The sequence below is a fragment of the Pygoscelis adeliae genome, unplaced genomic scaffold, assembly GCF_000699105.1.
Source record: "Pygoscelis adeliae isolate BGI_AS28 unplaced genomic scaffold, ASM69910v1 Scaffold202, whole genome shotgun sequence".
Lineage (NCBI taxonomy): Eukaryota > Metazoa > Chordata > Aves > Sphenisciformes > Spheniscidae > Pygoscelis > Pygoscelis adeliae.
In genome coordinates this window covers 2,977,437-2,998,415 of record NW_008824544.1, presented here as the reverse complement: position 1 = coordinate 2,998,415, position 20,979 = coordinate 2,977,437, and the positions used below count along the sequence as shown (strand labels likewise).

At 46.6% G+C, this 20,979-nt stretch overlaps 1 protein-coding gene across 1 annotated transcript in view; it reads left to right on the top strand.

Moving 5' to 3' along the window:
- The window catches only part of FRMD4A (FERM domain containing 4A), a 196,193-nt gene that overhangs the window by 76,886 nt on the left and 98,328 nt on the right, over nt 1-20,979 (top strand). The window contains exons 3-4 of the mRNA XM_009321777.1: nt 10,203-10,297; nt 18,640-18,732. Coding sequence (XP_009320052.1) covers nt 10,203-10,297; nt 18,640-18,732 — 188 coding nt within the window. The remainder of the gene's footprint in view (nt 1-10,202; nt 10,298-18,639; nt 18,733-20,979) is intronic.

The window sequence follows — 20,979 nt, the reverse complement described above, 5'->3', positions numbered from 1 at the left end:
AGAGAAACCCAGAGAAAGATAATAGAGGAAGGATCTGTTTCCTCCAATCACCCCCAAAAAAATCTAGAAAGTTTAAATAAAGAGTAATAAAAGTTGCATGCACAAATTGACTCAGGGCAACTTTTTAACTTGCTTCAGTGATGTTTTCATGGCTGATTAGATGAGCCGGCAGTGACCTTGGCAGTGCTACAAAAGCAATTTTTACATCAGTCAGCATAAGGAATTCCACACTTTCCATCAAATCCCTCCTAAAAAGATGCCTGCTTGCCCTTGCAATCTGGGTTTTTTTCTGTGGTTGGCCAGATCTTCTCACTCGGTTCATGCTCCTGGGCACTATTCAGTTGGAAAGGACTTGAAGGTGGCTGCATATGAGGTTACCCTGCACAATCTCTTTTACTGCCCAGAAAGATTACCCAGGGGGAATGTCAGGATTTTGACCACTTGCCTTTGATTCTCAGCCTCTGGAAATCCCATGCAAAGGGCTGCTTGTGCCTACACAGATCAGTGCTCTAGCATATGGGATGTACATTGGGAGACAGTCGACCTGGCACAGATGCTCCGTGAAGGTGATGTGCATCTAGCCAGCACGTCCAGACTGCACAGCGCAGAGATGCAGACTCTTGGGGGATCCCAGGCAGAAATACCTTACAGTGTCTGTTCCTGCTGGCACCCCAAGCAGCTGAGGCAGACCAGGACATCAGTCTTGAATGCCAGGCACAGCATCCTCTCCCTCTCCCCAGCCCTGCAGGAGACAGCGATGCAGATTCCCACATGGCATGTGGTCTAAGCAGCCACCAAATCTCCTTGTGCTTCAAGTCTATGGATGAAAAAACACATGTACACAAAGCGGGGGCCAGCGACAAAACTCAGCTCATCCTTCTTCCATCTTCAGCCCATCAGCTGGCTCTCCCAGCTGTACATGCGGACATTAGCTGCTTCCAGTAGAGACAGAGAGGAGATGGAGCAGACAGAGGGCTAAGGGTGGAAAGAGGGAAGCGCTGAGGCTTTTGTCATGCATGAGAGAAAGGTATGAGCACGGAGCGGTGAAGACAGGCAGATTTCCCATCCCAGCACCAGTAGCAGCTGGCTGGTCTCTTTGGATGCAGTCACCTGAAAATGCTGTTGGAGTTGCGGGATGAAACAGAAGACAACAGAGAGGAATGGGGTCACTGGGCATCGGTGCAGACCCTGTCTGAATGGGGGAAGCATGCAGCTGCCTCTGTGTCGGGCAAGGAGAGGAGGAGGGATGCTACAGACCCCAAAGTGTCTTTTTCCTCCCACCAACTGCTTCTCATTTTGGCTTTGACATGAATTTGCCATGCAGACTTGGCCGGCTCATGCTTTCTGCTTTCTCTGACTACAAAAATATTTAAGCAGATTCACATTGCTAATATGTAGGGGAATTAGAGAGTGTCAGCAATGGCTTCTGACTTAAGATATTGAGTGTCAGGTATTAGCTGAACCCAGAAATGCAGCTATCTGAATATTTCTAAGGCAACTTGTCAGTAGGGTGTTTCTAATCCTTTTACCAAACAGACTTTTTTTAAAATTTGGGGATTTTTTTGTCTTTGTCTCTCTGACCCTAATAAATCTTAATTCCCACAACTTGGGGGTGTTGACTTTCCAAGAAAAACATCAATGGCACTCTGTCACCACCCTCCACGTTCCCGAGGAGGCTGCTGGAGGCAAGTTTTCTCATTTTCCTATGTAAATGAAGAAAAGAGATTTTAGAAGCAACCGCTGACTCTGGGAAAGAGGTGCTGCGTGTGCCAGCGTGAGCAACGCTCCTGCCGTCGGTCCCCGACACTGATAGAGTTCAGCTGTTTCGTGATAAAAAATAAGGCATTCCCTCGCCAAGCATCTTGCATTTCAATGAATAATTTTTCACCCAACTACATCCCAGCCTGCTTTGATTATGTGCACTCCATATATTGACACAGTAACGCAGAGTTGAGGAATGGTGGATCTATCCCATAAGGGGAATTGCAAATCTGAAACGCCTAAGGCCCCAAGCCTTCAGCCTGAACAGTTTGTACAATGTTATTATGCTGTATTCGGACGAGACAATAGCTGAAAGGGCTGTTATTTGGTATTTACATAACATTACTATGGAGTGACTTTGGATTTTTCTTTTCTTTGAAGAGCATAAAATGGGTTAAACAATTGGGTGACGGAGCTGTTGGCAGAGCCAATTTGACAAGAAGAGAATTGCGACTGAGTGACAGTTCAATGGCCCCTGGATGAGAGATTTTGGTGTTTCATGCACAAGCAAGCAGGGGCGGGAGGGAGTTATGGTCTGTAACTATCACGGGGTAATGTACTGCCTAATGCATATGGGTATACGTGCGCTGCTGGCCTTCAGCAGATAAGGCTGCTGGCCACTGAATAACCAACACCTCGAGAAACAGAGTGGGAACACAAAGGGTCTATACGGGCATCTTTACTGCCCTTATCACTGTGGTGTTGGAGCATAGCTTGGTGGCGGCTGGTTTTAGCAGATGATCTAATTCAGCGAGGGCACCTGGAGTTTGCTTCATTAGCAAATGATAATAGTTGGCGGAGGGGAAGAATTGTGTGCGAATCACCATTTTGCACTTTTATTTCCTCCTGATTGCACTGCCCAAGGCTCGAGACGGATGAGAGCCACTGCTGGCTGATGAAGCAGTGTTGTACCCTGCCTGGCGGTACCACGCTGGGCACGGCCAAGGCAGGAATTACTCTGTATTCATGCAAAGAGCTCCTTTTTTCCACCTCACCTCTCCCACTGATGGATTGGCCACACTGCTCCCAGCCTACATTTCAACTCAAGCCACCAAAGAGATGTTTTTCAAATGTCCAACCTTTGAACATTTAGCAAAATTGGACCAAGCCAGCAAGATTCCAGAGGCTGGTTTGAACTAGACACACTTCACAGTCCATCCTGCAAAAACCAAACCTGCTCGGAAACTCGCCGGACAGCATCTGCTATGTCTGTGCTCAGAAAGAAAATAGGTCGTAGCTCTCTGGCTGGGCTGGAAGCCACATGGCACAGCCATGTGTTCCTAGGGGTAAACTCCCTCTCTCCCCAAAACAGGGTGACCATCCTTGGGACTGTGTCTGGTCTGGGCTGTGCCCTGGTGGCTTTGGCTTGGAGGGTGCCAATGGACCAGCCTGCATCAGCATGTGCTCACAGTTAAATAGAAATGGTTCGAGACAGCCCTGGAGCCTGTGCCTGACCACAGCTGGTTTATCAGCACAAAATTAGTGCAGGCTGAGCTCAGGTACTGCAAACAGTCTTTAGCATTGCAGCACTTGGCATAGCAGTGTCTCATCTCTATATTCTCGTGATATATCTCACTGCAAGTCCCTCCAGCAAGGAAACAGTGGATGGTAGCAGTCTTTTTAATCTAATGAAACAAGGCATTGCTAAGTGTGATCTAGTTACCTGGTTCCCACAGTTCAGCGTGTCTCTGTGCTGGATGGATTCAGGTGGCGCACGTTTGTCCATATGTTGAAACCATTCATTTCCCAGAAACCTTCTGCCACAGAGAATTAGGGAAAAGCTATGAAATGGGGGAGGGGAAATAGATAGGCTTGTTTGACAGTTAATAAAACTATAAAATATACTTTGTGTGTGCCTGCGTTTCTAGGGACGTACCAGCGGCTGCTAATACCATGTCATCTGTTTTTTATTCATGGCACTGCTGGACTGTGGATAGATAATCTCTCTCTATAACTCACTCATTTCTGAGCATAATGGGAAGCTGTCACTGAAAAACATGCTTCTCTGCCAAAAGTGGGCAGCCTGTCTTTCCACTGGGGAAACACATGACTCTGGAGTTCCTCAGGCTGCTCAAATCCCAGTAACATTGTCTTTTAATTATATTGAATATTTAATACTGGAATGCTTGTGTTTCTGCTGTATTTTCCATGATGACTGACAGAATGATCTGCTCAAGCTATAGAGAAATCCTTGCACTTCTCTGATTTTGCTGGTTGAGATAGGCAGATGTTTACTCCCCAGGCAGTGAGCAAGCTGAAGCGCCCGTGGCTCGGTGAGATGAGCTCCCAGTTGTATCCATAGTGGTACTTGGGCTGCCTGGTTTGCAGCTCCCAAGGAGAGCCTCCTCGGACAGCAGCACTGCCCTCCCAGAGCAGGATTTGGCCGGGTCAGGTTAGATATTTACAGTGTTGATCCTCAGATGAGTCTACCACCAAGCCCTCTTGGAGAGAAACAGGTATTTGTAGGACTTTGGGCCTGTTTTAGGATAAGGCAAGTTGCCCCTAGAAGCTTCCCCAAGGCTACAAGGGGATTCTTCTCCCCAGAAGCCCTCTTCATCCTCCTCCCATCCTGTGGCCAACAGACACCCATAACGCAGCAGTGTCGTCACTAAACCTGTGTGACAATGGCCATGTCTAGTGTCGGGAAGTACTGAAATGGGTTTTGCACGTCACCTTGTGTAGCAAAGCCTTGCTCTGCATCACCTACATCTCACCTCCTCCTTTTCCTCTCTCCAGCACTGGGGAGGTCTCCTGTAAGCAGATCCAAGCCTTCTCCCCCAGTGGGTCCAGCAGCCCATGTTAGTGGGGTCACAATAATGAGAACTCATCCAATAAATACATGAAAGAGCTGTGATACTCGGGGTTTTTTGACATTGAATCAGTATGACCCATCCCTCATGCGGCTTCCATCTCCCCTTCCCAAGGCGCTCTGGGGGCTGCCCTTCTCCTCCCCACTTGCCTTTAGTGCTTGCTGTGCTCTGCCATTATTCAGGAAAGTTGACTTCAGGTCTAATTAGGAAGAGACACCTGTACAGAGTGCACCTGTATATAGTGTCTCTGTATAAAGATAAGCGCAGTGCATGGAAGAGGGACTCATCCCCTGTAGTTAATTCGTCAGTGCTGAATGCCTCTTAAAATAGAGCCAAGGAGATAAAGACAGAGCCTGGGCATTGCATGCACTGAAGTTGTCTTGGTGTGGTTCCCTCTAGCACAGGCTGTGCCTGCAGCCCAGGGTATGGGAGGCTCTTCTTTAAGCAACAGGGAAATGCGGGGAGGCAGCCCTGGGAATGTCAGCCAGCTGTGATCCCACTGTACCTTCTTGGCACCGTCTTTGGTGCCTTTGCAGAGGCTTTCTTGGTGCAGGTTCAAGTCACAGAGCTGCTATTGAGGCTCAGTTCCCTGCCACCTCTCGACACCACTAATAAAGCTGCCCCTTTCCTCTAAGTCATTATTTGAACAAAATTATGTTGTTTTAGAGGGGGAGGGAGGGAATGAGTTAACTGCTTCAAGGCTGCAGGAGCTGGGGCTGCAGAAGAGCCTCGACCATGTGCTCACTGTGCTCCTCGCTGCTGAGGCAGAAGTGCTTTGTGGTTGCAGAGCATTCCGCAGCATTTCAGATAAACCTCTCAGGCATGGCCCAGGGCACAGTGAAGGGTGTCTGGGTCATTCTGCTAATAAGGAGGCAGCCCCTGATACGTCCTTCTCTGCTCTCCTGCCTCTCTAAGGGGGAAGGGAGGGGAAGGAGTGCTCTCCAAGAGGGAAGGGAGGGAAAGGAGTGCTCCCAAGTCAGGTTTGTCTTCACAGAAGAGTTGCCTACTCTACAAATAACCAGGAATCCCCTGGATGATGCATTGATGCCATCATGACTGGCAGGTGGATCCACTGACCCAGTATTGAGGTATTAAGTTTTGTGGAAAGTGTCATGTTTTCAAGTCCAGAGAGCCTAGGCTGCAAAGTGTTGCTTGTCCCAAGCTGGAGTAGGAGTTGAGGAGTACAGGTAAGGATCCAGAGCTGTGAAAGCACTCAGCTCACTGCCATGCAGAAAAGCCTCAGGGACAGTGTCTTTGGCTATGAAATGGCTGGTGTGTGTGCCAGGGGCTCCACTATATGGGAGCATGGGTCTCTCAGCCCTTCCTCCTGGCAGGGAGAGGAGCGCTCACCAGGAGCAGGCTCTTCTCCCCCAGGGCCACAGCTCCAGTGTTGCTGGGACAACAACCGTGGCCCTGCTGATTTCTCTAGTAAAAGTAACAGTTGACTTACTTACAGTGCATTGTTCTTCATGTGCATTTTTGCAAAGAGGGTCCTGTAGTGGGAGGGAGCAGCAGGGGAAATCCTGTCTGAATAATGTTGCTCTGACAACCCACGCCCATCAGCAAAGCATGCTCAGCCCTCGCTGCTCCAGCTGAAGGATTTCTGCTGGTGTACCCTGTCCCATGTTCAGGCCAGCCAGCTGCAGCTCTGACATGCTCCCCCAGGATGCTTTTTCTGATGCAGGTTACATGGAGGATGCCAGGAAGGTGTAGGTAGGAAGGAGATGAAGAACAGCAGATGAAGAGGGGTCTCAGCAGCTGCCCCGGCAGCTCACAGTGCACCACGGTCCAGCTCTGCAGCTCTGCAGCATTGAGGTTCAGTTTCTAGTTTGAATGCCAGCTGTTATTCCTGATTTATGCCTGTAGGATTCACAAGCTATCTTGCTGACCGTCCCACTATATTGGATGTAGAAGGTCCTAGGCCCACTTTCTATTGATTTCCCTGGTCTCAGAGACCAGTCCCCATCTTCTTCAATGTGTCTGTGATGGAAGTTTTATTAATGCAAAATGAATATCCCTCTGGAAAATGAAGTCCAGAAATTAATAATGAATTAAAACAACTTGCCACAGGCATTGCTAATGAGCTCTTATTCTGCGCGGCTTACATGAAAGGAGGTCATTGCTCAGCCGTTCCCATCATGAACAGCAAGCAGATTAACCGTTAACATTGACCATGTGGGTCTCTCCTGAGACAGCAGGACGGGTGGCAGCTTGGCTTGTGCCTGGCAGGGTTTTCCTGTCCTTATCCCTGCTGTGCAGGTTTGTCTTGGGAAGTCTTTGCTACCTGAAGACACCTTCCTCCTCTCCCCTCCGATGAGTCAGGTTGCCCATCTGTGTTGGGAGGATACAGGACTCATCCCACCGGAAAGGACAATAACCTTGCAGAGCTTAAGCGGAGAGTGGAAAGTAATCTTGGAGGGGACTAGCAGGGCTTAACTTCACCACTGTAAGCCTCTTCAAGGATACTGGCCCAGTAACTAACCTGGCACCGCTCCAGTGCTGGGTCTGCATCTATTGTTCTTTTCCCTTATCTTGCAAGGGAAAGGGTTATCCTCCCTTTTATCTGCTACCGCAGGCTTTGGAGGAGGCCCCAGGCAAGGGCAGTGGAGACCGTGCCCCTGCTGAGCCCCAGGGGCAGGAGGGAGGCTGTGCTGGGGGAGGAGCAGCCACCACGAGGCAGTAGAGAAGGGAAGGCTGTCTCAACATTCTGACCACTTCTCCACAGCTTTTTCAGCAGCCAGGTCTTGCTCAGCAGAGATAAGGAGGCAACACATTGCATTTACCCATCTTGCCTGGGGAGGGTGGCAGAAGGCAGGTGCTTTCAGGTGCTGCTCCTCACTCGATGTCTGAGGATGAATGCAGCAGTGCATGGGGCAAAGGACACTGGGCACCACTTCTCCATGATGTGGCTGGACATCAGAAGGGGATTTTACCCCTTGTCCAGTGACCCTTGTGACAGTGCCGGCTGGCTGAATCCGAGGGACCCATCACTTCCCCATTTCCACAGGCAGCCTGTTTCACATCAGCCATTTATTGCTCTGTTCTGCTTTCTTGCGAAATATGAAAGCTCAACCTATCCCCTCCAAGTGCTTAAACCAGGCTTGCGAAAATGCTGCTGTGTTTGAGGCGTGCTTTTTCACCACCCTTCCCCACCCTTGCCCTCTCAGGTGGAACACCCAGCAAGGCTGGCTGATGTCTTGCTTCCTTGCTTGGCAGCACAATTGCCCATTTATCAAATAACTGAGTCACCCCAGACCACTGGGAGCCAGGCAGTGCCAGCCACACAGCGCCACGCCTGCAATGCGTGCTGTCGTGGGGATGCCCAGATTCACCTCCACCAACTGCCCCCACCAGTGGCCCTGGCCAGAGAGGGGTCAGTCCCCTACACCCATAACTGGCCATGCATTCCCACCCCTCCTCCTGTGGAAGCGCTGGGCTGAGAAGAAATCCCTTTCTGGTGCAGAAAGAGTTTGGCCCAACAGGGAGAGAAAGGAGCAGGAAGGCTTGGGCAGGAGTGGGGGAACAGCAAGACTTAGGCTCTCAGACTGCACCTTGACAGGCACAAAACCCCCTTCCTCTCTCTCCTTCACAAGTTTGTGTTTGTTTGTCTGTTGTTAAACTGAAAACTCATCTAATGCCCCCAGTAAGTACATGCACAGAGCCTATGTATCTCTGAATTCACATGGCAGTTTTACCATCCTCTTCATCACAGTATCTGGGCACCTCATAAGCCAGACTGTAGCTTGTCCTTAAAAAGCTCTGGCAAAGGGAGGTTCATCTTATAGGAGACGGGTGCTGAGAATGTCCATCCCACTCAGCACAATGCCAGGACAAGTATCTGAGGAGTTTTCAAAGAGCTGGTGTGCTCCTTGCTTGGGTCCCTGAAGGGACTCAAGGGGACAAAGGACATGTCCACGGACCCACACCTCGTCTGCTCAGCTCTGAGTGCCGTTCAGGAGCTGGTTCAGGAGTCTGGGAAAGGCAATGCAGCAGGTAGTGTAGACATAGCAGAGACTCCAATGGTTGTGCCTGAGAAGTCTGACCTGGGAATTAAAATGAAGCTTATTGCATCCCACCTATTTGTTATCTGCCAGGCTGTTCTTCCTACACAGCAACTTATCTCATATTCGGAGGCTGCTTTAAGCTAGTGCTGCATTTAGGCATGGCTATTGCTTCTTTCTTTGCTGGCATGACCTAGAAACCACCCTTGCGTTGGGTGCACAGACAAGGAGCAGTATGGATGTCGCTGGTAACTTCCTTGGGATGTAGCAGGCAGACAGGTGGGTGGAGGACGGCATAACATGCACATGAATGCCAGGGAAGTATTTCAGGCTTGGCTCAGCTGTGTCAGGCACTAGGACAGTGCTGGGTTTAGGACCATTTTTAGAGAGCGGTTGAGAGTCTTATGAATCTATTTGGAAATTAAGTACAAATCGAGTTTTTTTTAAACACAAGCTGTGTTTGTATTTACAGGACAGGACAGTCAATTAGGACAGCAGGGTTCTCGGGTCCCCACCACTCATTTTCTGTACAGCATCATCATTTCATCTCCATTTAACAACAGGTTCACATCTGGAGTAACTGACTCAGCTGCTTGGCAGACTCATTGGGGCAGTCAAGCCTGCAGACAGCTTTATTTTCACTGAGGCTTGCAACACAGAGATTTGTAGACCAAATCCTTATGAGCAGTCACCAGGGAACATGGTTGGGATCTCTGACCCCAGCTGTGCCAGTGCTGCTGTGACCATTACAGCTCTGTGATCTGGGGCTATTACAGGCTGTGGGATCACAGGTTGCATCTACCTAGATCCTTTGTACCCATGTTTCCTACCAGTGACAGGACAAGAGCTCTGTTATGGCCAAGACTTCAGTAGTCTGGTATGAAACACAGGAGCTCAGCAGAGCTGGTGAAAATTCATAGAGGGAGAAGGACACGTTAGACTTAAAAGTCAAATAAGACTTTGCAGAAAAGGCAGAATTGCCCCATGGTAGTAATGTACCATCCTCTGTATGGGGTGAACAGCTTCTCTGAGCTTGGCTTTTACACTCTTACAAAGGGTATTTTGAAAGTGTGTGTTACTTTCCTTTCTTTCCTTCCAAGTGCCTAAATTTGAGGACACATCCTTATCCATAAATGACAAGCAATACTGAATGGGAAACTATTTTGTTCTGTCATTTACTTCTCATTTGGTCCTGTCACATCCTATCTTTTGGCACTATGTATTTTCTTAGTGTTATGAGCGTATATCTGTACTGTGTGTGTGAGAGTGGGTGTCTGAAATGTGTTTGCAAAGGTCCTTGATAAAAAGCTTTAACAACTAAAATTATCAGAGAGGCATGAGTGCACTGGTCATGGTAGATCTGAACACTGGCAGGTGGCAGGTCATCTGTCTGCAGAGACATTAAGCACTGAAGAGGTCAGAATCGCCAGGTTTTTAATATTTACCTAGGAGGGAAACTACTGCTTATTTCAAGGAGATAATGTTGCTTAAGATTTAGCTTGAACACCAGAGGGAACATAAAACCAACGGCAGTGGAATACCTTCAAGGATAGCATTTGCGTCCAGAAGCACAGTTCAGTTATATCCAAGTTCTCCTCATTAATCACTTTCTTCCGTTCTTGTTTTCCAGCCAAAGCTTTTGGCCAAGGAGTTGCTTGACTTGGTGGCATCTCATTTCAACCTGAAGGAGAAGGAGTACTTTGGAATTGCATTCACAGATGAAACGTAAGTGTGAGGAATTAAAGACTTAAGAGGCAACTCTTAGATCACAGGAAATCTTGGTGGAGTTTTATCCTAAGCAAAATGACCAGCGTAGAATACCTGCGTACCCCAAGGTCCTAGACCAAGGTCTAGGAGCCATGGGCCTCACATCAGAGTCTGTCCTGCACTGCCTCTTCTTCAGAGGGCTGGAGGCCTCTCATGGCACGTTAAGCATGGCCGGAGGTGTACAAAGGCAGTAACAATCCCTTCCTAATCCCATGTTCAAAGAGTTGGTGTCATTTGGCATTGGTAAAAGGTTAGCTTAAGTTCTTATGGACTTAAGATCCACTCACTCGTTCAAAATTATTATAGATTGGTGGAAATGTTCAATTAAAATGTTAATCCTTTTATTACTCAAGCAGGTTTAAAAGTAATCATAGAATCATAGAATGGTTTGTGTTGGAAGGGACCTTAAAGATCACCTAGTCCCAAGCCCCCTGCCATGGACAGGTACATCTTGCCCTAGATCAGGTTGCTCAGAGCCCCGTCCAACCTGGCCTTGAACACTTCCAGGGAGGGGCCATCCACAGGTCCTCTGGGCAACCTGTTCCAGTGCCTCACCACCCTCATAGTGAAGAATTTCTTCCTTATATCTAATCTAAATCTACCCTCTTTCAGTTTGAAGCCATTAACCTTTGTCCTATCACTACATGCCTTTGTGAAAAGTCCCTCTCCAGCTTTCTTGTAGGTCCCCTTCAGGTACTGGAAGGCTGCTGTAAGGTCTCCCTGGAGCTAAATTATTTCAAGGAAAAAAAAAAAAAAAGACAAAATTACTCTATTATTTCTGATGTTTTAGATCCCAGATTAGACTTTCTTTACAAAGGGAAAGAAGAAAGCGTGGGAAAGGAAGAGATTGCCAAATTTAACGTGAACTAAAAGCATTTATAAATATAAAATTTCCATTATAGAAGGGATTTGACCTTACCAGGAATCACACAACAGCCTTATGGCTGAGCTAAACCAAAGGATGGGACCCTGACACTGCAGTCACCTCAGGCAATGTTGGTTGTTCACCTTGAACCCCAGCTCCCAGCACCCTAGTATTGCCACAAAATTTGAGGTTTTGTCTCAAGACAAGCCATTTCTACCCCCTGTTTAAAATGCAAGTATAAAATTAGCACTGAAGAAACATTACAGGTCTGCCAAATGCTATGATTAGTCCTAGACTTTGACCTCTCTGCTACTGCACAGTCTGCTACTTTTTTCCAGCTGCCTGTTTTCTCTCTGTAGTTAGACTGTCCTCGACATATGGACTGTGGCTTGCATGCGCGCCCCCCATACTCCACCTTGGTTTGCAATAGGGGGGGAGGGTTGTATATTAATCAGGAAGAGGCTTCCTGCACCTATATTGTTTTAAAAAAATGAGATTTTCAAGCCAATGCTGTGTTCACAGAACAGCTGAGTCAGCAGTATTGCTGTTATGAGCCAGCTCCGCTCTCCTGATGAAGTGGCAGGGAAATGTAAATTATCTGCTGGAATAATGATTCAGGATCGGGTAATCAGAGGCTGCTGGATAATTGCACAAACATATCCACATTCATCTCAGCCGCGATCGCCCCTCTAGAGCCAGTTCCTTTGGCAAGCGCCTGCCTTGGGCAGCCTGAGGCCATCTCAGGACACAGCTCCCAGGATGGAGGAACGCTCAGCATCAGACACATGCAGAAGCAGGACCCGAATCAGAGCAGAGCCCAGAATCCATCCCATCTCACTGGCATGAGCAGCTCAGCCCTGTAGGGGATCTCCAACCCAACACAAATTAGTGATACTGGTCCTCAAAGGAGGAACAGCAGGAGGCACTGGCAATTTATAAAGCAGGAGGAGGAAATTACTCCTCACCAAGGTGTTACTTCTTATTGGAGAGAGCAAGTTACTCAGTGAGTGCTGCCTGAGGGGTGCAGGAAAGCCATGCAGGGAAGCCAAAGCAGACTAAGAGATGAAAATGTTCCCTTAACAGACCTAACAGCACAGGTTAAAAACAAGAAACACATGTCAGACTGCAACCAGATAGCAGCTGAGCAAGTCCCAGCTCTCAGCTCAGCTGAGTGGGCACAGGGCTCCCCTGAGAGTGCAAGGGAAGCTAATGAGGAGGTGTCAGCAATTAGAGAGAGCCCAGCCTCCCCTGGGGCTTCCAGGTTTAACACGGAGTGGCGTGAGCAATGGGTTAGCAATGGGAGGAAGCACGAGAGGTTGACAGAGCCTGTCGTGGCAGTGCTCAAAGATGCACAGCGGATGCAGCTGGATACACACTGTCTAGACAGGATTTCAAAGGGTGAGGTGATGGCATCCACTCACTTGGGCACCTTCTTGACCTGTAGTCAAGATGGGGCAGGGTGGATGCTCAGCCAGCCCAGATGAAAGATTTGGGGACACCCTCATTAAATCTCATAAATGCAATCCAGAAACATGCCAGTAAGTCCTAGCTGATATGAAGCTTGGTCTGCAGCCCTTCTGCTGTCCCATAGTGAGTCTGACCTTTGCACTGAGGCTTCTTCAGTGCTGTGAAAATAACCTTGACAAAAGTATTTCCTCTTCAGTTGTAAAAAGCTTTGAATAGAGTTGGCATGAACAACGATTGTTTTATTTGACTGAACACAGCCAAAAAAATATACTTGAGGAGTTGGACTGGGTCTTGGAAATAGATGTCCCATGTTACCTTCAGAAAATAAACTGGGCTGTCTGTACCACAGATCTTAACCTGCAATGTGAAATGGAAGTTTAAAAAAACCCCTTTCTTCAAAAAGTAGGAAAAACAGTCTCTTAATGTGTTTGCAGAGCACCTAACACAGCCCTATAGCTGATACAGACCAGGCACACAAAAAGAAACCCTTTAATTCTGTGACACAGGCCCTCAGGGATTTCCTTCTCTTCACTGAGTTTCCATGTGCCTTACTTGAAGGGAACTCATAACCAGCTAAAACAGAACAAGACTGGTTCATAAATGTAGTCTGGGGTTGGCTAAATTGCAAGTTTAGAAAGAAGAAAAGCCACTAAAGTATTAAATCAATTCTTCTATTTAAGAGTAAAAGCTCTATGAGAGTAATTTATTTAGAAATTATTTGGACTGGGGATTTCCATTCATTAGTTGTGCTCTATCATGACAACCTAAGAAGAAAATCAATAGGAACAACCTTTGCGTTGGCAACTTAATAGTTTCTTGTGATAATATAGGGTCATTACTGCATTCAGCGTGACTAAAATTAGATTGTCAGACTATTATGGAGGGGAGAATAACGCCTCCTATTTTAATGATCATAGGAACGCTTTATGGTGTGAGCCATTAACTGCGGGAGAGCACAGGTCAAAAGGGTGTCCCTGTACAGCACGTGAGGCCAAGCTTCACATGAAGCTGGAAGAGCTATATGCTGTTTGATTAGGAGTGAAAAGGAATGGGGAAAGGGCGTTTTTTTTTTTAGTTCAGCTGATTATGAATCTCCGCTAACCGCCCTTTCCCTTGGCATCAGCTTTTCCAGCATTCACTGAGAGCAAGTGGTCAGGATTACCCTTCTGTTTGCTGCAGATGCCCCATCTGGGCCACGGGCAGGTTTTCCACGTCCTTTACTTGTCCTTAGACGTGAGTCACCTGCTCCATGGAGAACTACCAACTTTTGCATCCCACAGCTCCCCCTCTGTGGGTCCAACCAAAAGCTGATCCAAACCCTTTTGCTCCCTCGCCAGAGGAGAACCTGCAGAGCAGCTTCTTCAGCTAGCTAATATATAGGATAAAAACTGCAGGGCATTGAGGACCCCATTATTTGTGTTACACTTGTGCTAGGGAGTGTATTAACTTGATAAGGTAATGACAGAGTGTGCCCTTGCTCAGTCCAGGATCCTATGGCCTATGGATCCCGCGGATGGCAAGGGAAGAGCAGGGTACCACTCTTCCCTGGAAAACTTTCTCATCTCTGGGAACTGGGGGGAAGCCTATTTCCACCCTGCAGCCATGTGGCAGAGCCAAAATGAGGGACCAGGTGTCCCATGTCCTGGTTGAACAGCCAGTCCAATGGAGGGTGCAGGTTTCAGAATAATGTCCCGCTCTGGCGATAGATCAGTTCCTTCGTCACCAAGTCCACCGTTTTGCAAAATCTGTATAATTAAATTCACATAGCTCCTTGAGCTTTGCAACTCCTTCAAAAGTATTTTTGTTGAAGGATTAAGACCTTAAAAGAGAAAATCTGCGAGCTTAAGGGGTTTTTTTGTTTCTGTTGTGATTGATGGAAATGTAAAATAGTTTATATGGTTTCTATTATGTGAATTGGTCTTTCTCAATGTCCATTCAATTCAACATGAGTTTGACACTGAAGGGGCATGAGTTGGTTTATTGTTCCAAATACCTTTATAATACAAATCAATGTGGATCCACTTTTCAGAAAACTGGACACTAACCAGTAAAACTGTATAAACAGAACCACCTGGAGGCAAAATATTCATTGATGTACCACTCTTTACTGAAAGCCCTGATAAAAGAAAACAGAACCTCTGCATGCAATTGACAATATGAACCCTGGGCACCAAAATCCATACTCAGTCTGTAACCTAAATGGACTCAGTTTCTTTTTCTAAAAGTGATTATGTATTTGTTATTGACACACCAGTTTAACTGCCAACATGAGTACAACCAACAGAGAAAAATGATCTGGCTTCCAATATTCAACCTCCCTATAGGTCACCCAAAACTGTTTGCACCATTATTTGTGAATACACTGATATAAATACCTAAATGAACAAATCAATGGCGATAATGAAACAAAAGCTACTTTGTGTCTCTAAATTGAACCGTGAAGGAAATCCAGCTAGACATGGGCATGTATGAATGGGATCCCAGTGCAAGCTGCTTAAATTGGTCCATGAAAACTGTCAGGATTACTACATGCCTAGGGTTATATGCCCATACTTTTCTCATCTTACATGGGATTGTGCTCCATGAATAGTTCTGCTGAAGACAGGAAGACGGCTTGCAGAGCAAAGCGTTTTGTGGTGTAACGGCATTGGAGTTTGGCTCCCCGATAGACCACATTCACAGGCGGATGCCAGTGATTGTTCACTGCTGCTGTTCTCTACATGCCACACATGCACGCTTGAAAACAAAGAGTTAGGTGACAATCTGCAGTGCAGAAGCCCTCGGTGATGAAAGATTGTAAGTGGTAATTGAGTACAGTGAGCAGTTAGCTCCTGGCAGTGATTTAAGTGACCTTCCTCCGCTGAAGGAGCTTTGGATTTAAGCTCCATGCAGATGAGAGTAATGAAACTCTTCAACCCAAAAACGTCGTGGCAATTAAATGTTATGCAGTACGCACAACTGTGTACGCATGCAACATAAATGTGTAACCTGGTATGCATACGTATATGCATATATTCTTTTTGTACTGATTATATCAACCAGTTTCTCAAGTTAAAATGCAGCGAGAATGAAAAGAGCAAGTCTTTTCAAAATAAGAAATACCTTGAAGTGAATTATTGTTCTGTGCACCATGGCTTCTCAACCCTTCGTTGTACGCGTTAGGCAAACCCAGACATTTCTGTTGAATAAACATAGAGGTAGGCGGTAAGTCCATTGTCAACAAATCGGTCTCGGTGGGAACCAGTGTGTAATGCCATCAGCTGCTGGTGGCTGCTACTTTGGTGATACAAATGCAGCTGGACAGGTTCAGGATAGAATGTCAGGCTTAGTGTGCCTTTTCCTTGCTCTGACAGTGTTTCGTTGGCCTACATGATTAAATGCTCGTTTTGTACTTTGGCTAGGAATGGGTGAGCATGTCTAGTTTCAATCCCCATGCATACTGTGGCCTTCACAGTTAATTTCAGCCTTCCTGAGCCCTGTTGAAAGAAACATAACAGGACTTCAGGACAAAAAAAAAAAAAAAAAGAAAAAGGACAGATTTCAAGAAGGGGGATGCAGCGGGAAATGTGGACACCTCTAATTTTTGGGTGCCCAGGCTGAGAATCTTTCAATGGGGCTTATTTTCTGACAGCCTGGACCACCTGTCTTCTAGAAACCAAGCCTTCTTGAAGTACATATCTGTGCTGAACAACAGGGCACGTTGCAGGGATCCCACACTAGCGCTGGGCGACCGCATCCCAGCAGCAGAAATGATGGAAGGAGACCCCATCGTGCTGCGTGCCCAGCTACACAGCCTGCCGAGAGCAAGACCAGTTAGCCCATGCACCTGGCCCCGTTAACACTGCCATCCTCACCCCTGATCCCGGGCAGTATCACTGCACAGCACTGTCCAGGGCTGGGCAGACTTGCCCTCTATTGCAGCCCATGTACTGCAATAGAGACATATGAAATGTTGGGCTTGAAAATCTGCATTATGTCACCCCTTTCCAATAGCCACACTGCTAGTAAGTCTGTGCCCCTAAGACACAGTTGAGGCTGCCCTTTGCCTAGAGAAAAACAAATAGAGCAAAAACTTATTTAAAAACTTTATCTAGAGAAAAAACTGACTAAAAGTTAAAATATCTTGGAGAGAAACACACAGGTGTCTAGAGCAAGGGATAAAAAAGGTTTTGATTCTTTTTGTACACCAAAAGATGTCCAGGATGAGTTTGAAAAGTCCCCAACTCCATATGTATCACTTGTACCTAGCTGAGACTTGGTACTTTTGCAGAACAGATGCAAAGGCTGCTTAAACTGAACGCCTGACTTCTATATGGCAAAATTTGAGGTGAGATAGCTTCTTTATAAATGTCTGATCCTGAACCCACTGGAGTGATGAGTGGAGCTCACAAGTAATTTTGAATCCCTTAGACAGTGCAAAGCAGCATGCTGCGCTGAGGTGAGCGCGCACGATGTCCCAGCTGATCTCCAGGGCAGCCCAGAGCTGCCTGGGCTTGAAGGTCCCCGAGCTGCCCATCCTCTTCTGCATCTACATAAGCCAGGGCAGCCGTACAGAAATTCAGATTGAACCCAGGTGATTCAAAGCCTCCTGAAATTGCTACTTTCCCCTTTATTTATTTTTCTAGAAAAGATGGAGTCGGGGAGCTATAAATCTGGTTAAATTGCTCAATAGATGTTGTTGCTTACTTTCCAAAGGGGCTTCTCAGTTGCCCAAAGCACATGCGCTGCTAAGGAGTAACGGGCAGACCCTTGTGAAAGCCGAGTATATTTGCTGACAGGGTACACTGCTAAGGCTTGTGGCAACCCTAGAAGCTAATTTAATGCTTTTTTTTTAAACCAAGCTTTTTTTTTTGCCTTTTTTTTTTTTAATTTTCGGTGGAATGAAGAATTATTCTTGAGGATTAGCATGAGCTGGTGAATAGGCACTGGAATAGAGCTCAGGACATCTGATTTCCATTTCCTGCTTTATTTGCTGCAAGATTCTCCCCAAAATCACTTCAATTCTCTCTCCTCTTGCTTGTCTAGACAGCAGAGTGCTGAAGGCATGGGCTGCCTCTCCCTCTGGGTGAAATCTGGTCTGACTGAAATCAATAGCAAAACACTCACCGGATGCAGCCCTGGCATCACTGAAGGCAAGGGCAAAATTCCCGCCGACTTCAGTGGGGCCTGAATTTTACCCTATGTATTTCCACAGTGCCTAATTTAACGGGGCCTTTATCTCAGCTGGGGAGTGAGATGCCCCTGTAATACAAATAATGGTATTTATAAAATACCTCTCACGCACACACAGCACTCTACAATGTGGTGAACGTGACAAAGAACAGAGCTCCTGCCCAGGAAAGCTTCCAGCAGCAAGGCACAAATGGATAAATTATAGGAGAAAATAATAGCGACAGGTACCATCTAGGCAAAAGAAAAGCAGCATGTGGTAATTGGAGCTGGAACGCTTCACGGAGCAGCTGTTTTTCAGGAGCTCTCTGAAGGAGGAAAACCGAAGGCTGGGCAAACCTAGAGAGGCTATTGCAGGCATGTGGGTGGTAAGTAAACTGTCTGAGGCTGTAGAGTCAGGTTTAGCCTTGAGTGAAATATTGCAAGCATTGTGGAAACTCTTAACAATAAGGATTTCTAATGAAAATCTTGACAGACTTTTAATGATACAGCTGCACCAGGGGGTTGTAATAAAAAGGTGAAGCTCATAACATTTTGGGCTGTCCTGCCTGCTCGGTGCTGCCAGGTTTCACCCTGACAGATTGAACTTTAGCAGTCTGATTCCCAGACTGAAATGTTGCCAGGATGATATCGCCTCCGCTCCTCAAACATTTACCGTGTGTTTTTCAAATATCATGCAATAGCCGAGGGCAAATAGCATACGCTTCGGTTCGTCTTTTGTAACACCTCAGACCTCATTGCAATGAGTAGCGAGAAACCTCTTCAGTGCCGGGCTCAAAACTGTCTCTTCTCTTGCCAGGGGACACTTGAACTGGCTTCAGCTGGACCGCCGGGTGCTGGAACATGACTTCCCCAAAAAGTCAGGACCAGTTGTTTTGTACTTTTGTGTCAGGTAAGTGCGTGATGGCAAGCCCTTCCCATGGGATACAGCTACAGACAACCTGTTCCCCAGAGGCCAGGAAATGAGGCTGTCGGTTTCTTACACTGTAGAAACACCTGTGGACAAACAAACGCTTTTACAGAGGTTTCTTTTGAGCTCCTTGGCTTTGAAAACTCTTCTCACACAAGTGTAAATAGTGTAAAGTAGTAGCCACACTAACACTCATAGCTGCCCACAGAGAAACCTTGTATGAGGGCAAGATCACACGTTATACCTTTACATTTTTATTTGTGGGTTTTGAGCTCCTGGAAAGTCCAAGCTGGGTAGGGCTGCAGAACAAAGACCTCTTTCTGCCAGGATAACCAACCTGGGCCAGCCACCTGGAGGGAAAACACTTGCTTCCTTACCGGCAAGCCATACGTTACCTCTGGATTGTGCCCAGGGTGTGCATTATGTCAGGGACCAGATTAATCCCAGTATAACTGTCGTATTTGCCTTCTGGACTCAACCATGTAATGGTATAATGAATTACCCGCAAAGAGCAAATGATGGCATTTTATGGCAACCAGTTGGCTTCTGCATGGGCATGGAACATATTCATAGATTGGGCTAGACCAAACTAGAAAAGTTTTAATGAAGAATATGGCAGTTTGGGAGAATTTCTCTTCATCTGGGAATTTTGCAAGGAACTGTTAGTGTTTGGAAGCCGCTAGAAGCTGCCGGTTCTCTTGTGTACACAGTGTCTTTGCCTCCAAGGGAGATATTTTCTGAGAAGACAAATTTGCTCTTGCAGCTTTAAAACACCCAGAGAGAGGCTGGGGGTTGGGATGGCATATGTACAAAATTAAGTTGAGGGTTTTGACTTACTTTTAATGGATAGCTCATGTCTAGAACTAGCCGGTGCAGTGTTCGTGTGTCTTTTTCTGTTAGCCTTTCCACTCCAGTGTTATATTACATCTGACATCACTCTCATTCGTTCCATAGTACCCACAAAAAATGAAGACCTACTTTTGAGTTTCTTCCCGAGTGAAGCTTTTTTTTTTTTTCTTTTCATTCATTTAACTTCAATTACAAGGGAGGCTTCTCAAGAGAAGAGACTCTTTGTTCTGTTATGTCCCCATATTAAGTGGTGGATATATCTTAGGACAAATCAAGGCTGCGCAAAGCCCCATGACTCCAGAAGTGGCCTGCTGTCTCTCCCAAGAGAAGAGCTTAGTCTACATTTTGGGTGCTTCAAACCATAAGGGTAGATCCAGAGCTAAACATTTCCAGTGTATACAATCCACCTGTGCTTAGAACTACACAAAACTGCTGGTGCTCTTCTGCAAAAGTGTTAGACTTTTAGGCAAATTAAAAAAAAAAAGAAAAGAAAAAAAAAAGAAAAAAAACAAACCAAACTCATTAAGAACATACCAGCTCTGTTATCAAGCATCTTGCCTAGGGGCCAAATTGAGAAGTCCATGCCAGGGAAGGGATCCCACGGAAAGCAGATTTTAGGAGTTGAACTGCTAAATGTGTGAAAGCTGGTGCTACTGAGCCACTCTCATCTTCATTTCAAAGACCACTCAACGAGCATAAATATTGCCATCTGTATTGTTTTATGAAAGTTGGCAGCACAGCAGAGACAAGTTATTCTAGCGGGATCTTAGCCAAGAGACATCTTAGGACTATGGACCCATACAACAGTTAGTAAATGAGTGACCTCTCCTGTTCTGGAATCGTAATCCATAGGGGAAATCCATAGGGGAAAAGTCAGCATTCAGTGTCTGAAAAGTGAGTGTGTGAAAACCAGACTGACTGTGGGCTTATACTCTTTTTTGTGGTAGTAATGAGTGGATTGTCGCACTGAGTTACAATTTGAAATTAACTGGAAGGCCAGATGCCTCAAGAGTTAGGAACGGGCATTAACTTACCACAGCTTTTCTACTGGTTTTCTTCCCCTGTGGATGTCAGATGCTGGCAAGAAGTTGAAAAAGTTTCCCAGCACTTAAAGACTTACCATGTCCATCCCCAAATCTGATCTGAGCAGAAGGCAATCGGAGAAGAAATCGACTCCAGCCAGCTGGCTGAATTTGGAAAGGCCCCATGTATCTGTTACCAGCAGTTTCAGTTCTGGCTTGGGAGCTAAAGCAAGGACTGAAGGAATGGTTGTGAAGAGACCCACCGATAGACAGGGTTGTATTTTGACAACCTGGTGGTGCAGAGCGGCTTGCAGAGCCATCCATACCATAAACAGAATGCTCCCTCTCCCCTGCTGCC